This window comes from Eucalyptus grandis, chromosome 4, assembly GCF_016545825.1.
Source record: "Eucalyptus grandis isolate ANBG69807.140 chromosome 4, ASM1654582v1, whole genome shotgun sequence".
In the NCBI taxonomy this organism is placed as follows: Eukaryota; Viridiplantae; Streptophyta; class Magnoliopsida; order Myrtales; family Myrtaceae; genus Eucalyptus; species Eucalyptus grandis.
This window is the reverse complement of record NC_052615.1, coordinates 2205372-2211371: the sequence shown is the minus strand read 5'-3', so window position 1 is coordinate 2211371 and position 6000 is coordinate 2205372. Positions and strand designations below refer to the sequence as shown.

The 6000-nt window shown below is 39.5% G+C and overlaps 1 protein-coding gene across 1 annotated transcript; it reads right to left on the bottom strand.

Annotated features, from left to right (window-relative positions):
* Nucleotides 1-457: 457 nt before the first annotated feature.
* LOC104440665 (protein TIC 20-I, chloroplastic) lies at nucleotides 458-2887 on the bottom strand. Its single transcript, XM_010053586.3, has 3 exons — nucleotides 2737-2887; nucleotides 1533-1722; nucleotides 458-1422 (listed from the first exon to the last, which is right to left on the bottom strand). Exons 2-3 carry the CDS (start codon nucleotides 1696-1698, stop codon nucleotides 785-787), a joined length of 804 nt encoding a protein of 267 aa, XP_010051888.2. The 5' UTR covers nucleotides 1699-1722; nucleotides 2737-2887; the 3' UTR covers nucleotides 458-784.
* Between the last annotated feature and the right edge of the window lie 3113 nt (nucleotides 2888-6000).

The window sequence follows — 6000 nt, the reverse complement described above, 5'->3', positions numbered from 1 at the left end:
TTTTTTTCAAAATTGAGGGAGAACAGGCTCTAGAGAATAGAAGGGGGAAATCGGGGGCTTCTCTTCGTTCTTCTAAAAAAAAAAAAAAAAACGAAAGAGAAAAGAAAGCTTTAGAGGGAAAAGTCAAAAGGAAAAAGCTGTACAGGAGCAACTGCAGAGAAGAGACAGAGAGGTACCCCTGCAGCTCCCCCCTCCGAGCGACGGCACCACAGCAGCTTCCCCTCCGCCGCACCTGAGTGATCTGCAGCTGCTCGAACCTTCCTCGCCGGGCCCCCTACTGCCAGAGGAGGACTCAGAGCCAGAGGAGACGGGAGTCGGGAGAGATAAAAACAGTTTGTGGATTTTATCGGTTCGTGTTTCGGTTCGGTTAACCAATAAAAATCGAACCAATAAAAAAATATTGGTTTTTAATGGGAACCGAACCAAAAAATCCCTAATGTTGGTTAGAGAACAAAAATCAACATTTGAGTTCTCTTCCTATAAACTGCTTTTTGTTTAAATTGTAGACATGATTTTCTTATGGACTTAACAAAATTCTACATTAATGACAAAACAAGACAGGAAAATGGATAAGGCGCAAAGAAAAAGGCCGATCTATTAAACTTCAAGCTAAATTGTTGTTGGTGAGCCAACACAGAGGAGAGAGCAAAGCAACATCAGCTCATCCACAGGCAGAGGAAGTGATTTCCGTACCAAGAGAAATTGGATATAAGATCAAAATCTTGGCCACTCAATCTGGTGTAGAACTCCTTTGAAACCACCTCATCTTGTGAATCGACATCCCTTAGTCATATGGAATCTGGATATATGCGGCATCGCACACAAAGGGGATGTCGGCGTACATGCCCGCAAGGGCACATCTTATGGACTCCAACACGGTAAACAGGTACGCGAATGCCACAGCCGTCCAGAAATGCATCCCCACTTTTCCCCAGTAGACCGCGAGCGGCATCCAACGGCTCACCATCCCTACCACCTGCAGGGCTATCTCCAACAGCATGCCCATCACCACATGAAACCTGAAGAAGTGAGGCCACTCCTTCCGTCTCACTACCCCCAAGTAGGCGACAAAGAAGTAAGCCATTAGAAACCAACTCGGCAGCTTCCCGATGGCCCCGAGGAAGGGGTACGTCAAAAACTCAAAGTCTTCTAAGAAGGGGTGAAGATGATAAGCTGTCTCGGCATACATCCAGGTCTCGTGGAGAGGCATCAAGTAAGGGAGACACGCTAAGGTTCTCCACCACCACCTCGGCTTCTTGGTCATAGGAGGGAATCTAAAACTGTATGGTACGTCCTTGGATGCTCGTGGGGCCCTGCAAGGCCTCCGTCTGCTGGGGATAATTGGAAGTGAGAATGACAGGCCATCATTGTCTCCTCTTACAAGAGTGGTGGATGCTGAGGATATGTTCTGGTGCAGCAAACCTAAGCATAGGGAAAAAGGATCAAACTTCCATATCTTCAACATATTTCAGCATGATTCAAAAAGCAAGAAACTGCCATATGCATATTAAATGACAGCAGTATTCACATACATTTGTTGGACCATTGCTTAAACTCTATATGAGGTCTCCATGAACTCCGGATGCTCAACAAAGTGGCCTTGGTATGTACGGCATGACTACGAGCAATAACCGAGTTACTAGGCACTGTGGGCTTAGAAGCGGGATTTGTGACCCACACCCCAAGAATGAGGTGCATCCACTTAACAACATAGTTGGATACCTGTAAAGAAGCTGGTATTACTGAGAACAGTTTACAGAGAAAGTGCAGGCAGAATAAGGGTTACTATAAGAGAACAGAACATAGTTATCATGATAGAATTATAGAACAACTTCGTTGGTAAGTAATACAATCAATCAGGAAAAGTAATCTGTGTAGATGTCAGGAGATAAGTGCAAAACATCAGTATTCTACACAACATATCAGTACTCTATGTGCAACATGACATTAATCGGCAAAATGTAGCTACCCCAAGCGACTCCATCACAGTCGAAGCAGGGGACGAGAAATTTTCCAGGGGATTTATCGAAAGTTTCTAGACATGAAATCTTTTCCACACCATAAGATCGCACATCGAGAGCCAACTCCAAAGTATTTAACAATTCCAACGACTAGCTAGCCTTCGAAATGCAAATGAAAAGACAACTCCCCAACAAACGCCTAAAGCACTTCCACCCTCTCAACCATGATAATTACCAGTGTTGGGTACAACTAGCTGACAGCACGCTTGAGCTTGACTCAATTCACAAGCTCGTTGCTCGAAACTCGATAAGAGATGGATGAAAAGCATTGTCTTTTGAGCTCAAGCTGGAGCTGAAATACTAATCAAGATACTTGACCCGGTGCCCACATTTCCTGCCAATGACCCAAAAGCGAATCCTTTGCCGGAACTCCAAAACTGAAACTTCCCAAGTCGCCATAGATTCAAAGAAAACTCGACCCATAAAAACGCGAAGAACCAAAAGAACAACACAACGTACCACAAACAAATTGGCATCCACGCCTTTTCCGACGAATACCTCAGTTACCCAGAAATGGTCAGCCGACGAAGGCTCAATAAACTCAATCAGCGGTTCCACTTCGAAACCCAAGAACTAATTCGAAAAACGCTTTGAAGAAAGCCCATCTTCAAGAATCAAACGAAGATAAACCCACACGAACACGAACGGCACCGGTCGAAAGCGATTCTTCGGCGACATCGGAAGATACGGAAATCCGAAAAAGAGGGGAAATCACCTTCGAGATTGCGAGACGTCGAGCCCGCCACGATCAGGGAATTAGGGTTCTTCCAGCTTCCATCGCCCTCGTTCAAATAGCGCTGCGGACTCTGAACTGAAAAAGCTCATTATCATCATCCGTACTCCTCTGCGAAGTGCAGGCGCTGTCGGCCGTCGGATCATCGCGGCATCAACGGCCGAAAGCCCTCCTCCCCCTTCTCTTCCCCCGCGCCTGCGTTCGTTCTCTCTTACCGTTTCGTTTGATGAAATTACAGAAAACCCCCCTCGACGGCGTAGTTTCATCCTTAATTGTCGAGTGACGACAATGATTTGCAAGGGTAAAAGTTAGATTTTCGTCCGTTTTTCTACAAGAAATTATCGACTATACAAAATCCGTGAAAGTTCGAAAGTGGAATATATTGGTTCGTTTCTATTGATAAAATTACATAAAACCCTCTTAACATTATAATTCTACTCTTGATTTTTTGACTGTTACAACACCCCCTAAACTTATGTTGTGTCGCGATGGCTGACACTGTATCCATTTTCTGTCTGAATGTGCAATGAGGACATGGTTTAGGAAGGTGTAAAATGGCTGAACATAAACCTTTAAATCCTTTTTTTTTTTAATTTTTTTTAAGTAAGTATACATAATATGTTCTCAACTTTGATATGAGTTCGGGAGTAACCAGATTTGAATTTAAGAACAATATAAGAGCGTGTTTGGTGAGGCTCTTATTCCTCCCTAGAAACATGAATAGAACAAAAACAATTTGTATACTTTTTATTCTCATGAATAGATTTGGAATAAAATAAAAAGTATAAAAAATTGCTTCATTATTCCTAAGAATAAATCAAGAATTAAGTTTCTTCTTTTTTTTCTTTTATTTCTTTTTCTCTTTCTCCTCCTCTTCCCCTAGCTAGTTGCCAGCCTCGCAATGGCCAACAATCGGCGAGGCAAGGTTTGGCGACCTCACCGACCCCAGTGAGGTTGCCTTGGCACCATCGGCTAGAGGAAGAAGAAGAAAGGAAAAAAGAAAATAAAAATGTAATAAAAAATTATTTTAAAAAAACACTAAGTAAAAAAAAAAAAAATTGGGATTGTACCAAATACATTTTATTTTGAGAATATAAATTTTGTACGGTTATCAAATGCATTCTCCTACTGAGAAACTTGTCTAGAGAACAAAAATAGAAAAAATTGTTTCTAAATAGAAATTGTTCCTAGGAACGGAAACATTATCATATATGCCTTAAGTTATCTCAAATTAGTTCCAATGTCATCCTCCCTCTACCCATCCGCTAGCGTACTTCAACTAAACAGGTACTTGTTAGCTTCACATCTCTCTTTCTTTTTCTCTCCCTTTCTTCATATTACTCCATATAAAAGAATTGAACTATACAATTTGGTGGATTGATGTATTCCATTTTCTAAATTTCAAAGAAATTTTTCGTCAAATTATCTTTTTGTATTAAAAAAAAAGTAATTCTCTCCTTAGAAACTCATGCGCATTGCACATGTGAAGGGTAAACAACAATGAAAGTTCATCAAGGCGGTGTGCTATAACGATTGAAAATTCAAGATACACATGTACTACCACAAAGTTCATTGACATTAATCTAATCTCTCGATCATAAAAGTAACTATCTTATTCAACAATAAATAAATGCATTTCATTAGAAGTAAACGAAACATGCAAACTATTAATGTTTTAGTAAGGTGTAAAATGGGTTAAGAAACATATAAATTCCCTGTTATTGTTATTTAAGTAATATACTTAATATGCTCCCAACTTTGAGATGAGTTTGACTTCCGTTTAAGACAATGTTGGCTATCTCAAATTAGTTCCAATTTCATTCTTACTCCACCTTCCCACCAAAATCATCATCATGCCACTTAAAAAATCAACAATTCTTATGAAAGCAAAGTTTATACACTCGAAATCTTGGGACAAAAAAAAAAAAAAAGGTGAGAACTCTGATTGTTACTATCAAAAATTTTAAAATTCCCCCAATCTAATAATATTTTTTTTTTTTTTAATTTTATTTTTTATTTTAGTTTTCTTTCTTCTTTTCTTCCTCCTTTTGCTTTTTTTCTCCATAGCGGTGAGGCTTGTCAACCTTAAATAGGGGCCAAAGCCCTCGCCCATATTTGGATGAGACCTAGGGGCCGCAGGCAAGCCCACCCTCCTCGTAGCCCCCAAGGCCATGGCAAGGCTAGCCTTGCACAAATCTAGGCAAAGTCATCTCACCAGCAATTGTGGGGGAAAAAGCAAGGAGGGAAGAAAAAAAAAAAAAGAAAGGAAAAAAATTAATTAGTCAAAAAATTCCAAGAAAATATAAATTTATTGAAAATTGTCCACATTAGCGCTAGTTGGTCAAAATTTGCTGAATGAACATAATTGGCACAATTGCAAAAAGTTTAACACTAAATTAGTAAAAAATAAATGTTTAAGATTGATTGGCATAATTGTAATATATTTAGGATTTTATTCATAATTCTTCCGTGAAATATGTAATATGCCTTGATTGAATGTGGCGATGGACAAACAGCTTCTCTATGGTAAGTGGAGTAGCTTTTTGGCCAAATTACCATCGATTCGTCAACTTCAAGCATTTTCTTCGCCAATTATCAAGCACCGCTATCGAAATTGCTTCATAGCTGGTACTTTCTTTAGTAATTCAAGTTTTTTTTTTTTTTTTGTTTATCCTTATGTGTCAATTGGTTTGATTCTATGTGTTCTAGAGTTGGCTACTTTATTCATTTTCTGCTATTCGAAACATCAGTTAGTCCATTCACGTGTCTATGAACTTTAGCCTTTAGATGCATTGTATATTGAGGCATTTATTTTGTAACAGGATTGAGAATAAGTTGTTCCATAAAGTCTTACAACTTGTCAAGCTTTCTCATGTTGAGGTCAATAGTCTAAAAGCTCGACTGTGTATTGATTTCTTGAAGATGAGCACTCCTCATTTTGATGCGCCTTCACACTTGAGAACCAGCTCAAGTAAGGGAGATACTACTTGGTAGGGCAGTTGCTATCAATCCCAAATGACATATTGGAAGGCATGAATTGGTGACACAGGAGAACTTGGCCAAGCAAGGTTAACCCTTTGAAATAGTCTCTCCAATGAACCGATATGATATTTATCTAGAGAATATTCGTGCATTAAAAAACAATATAATGCAAGGTTGTTTATTACTATTAATGTGGATGCCTTTCTATGTATATTCTACAATCCTAGATATTTATTGTCACTGGCAATTTTCGCATTCATTATC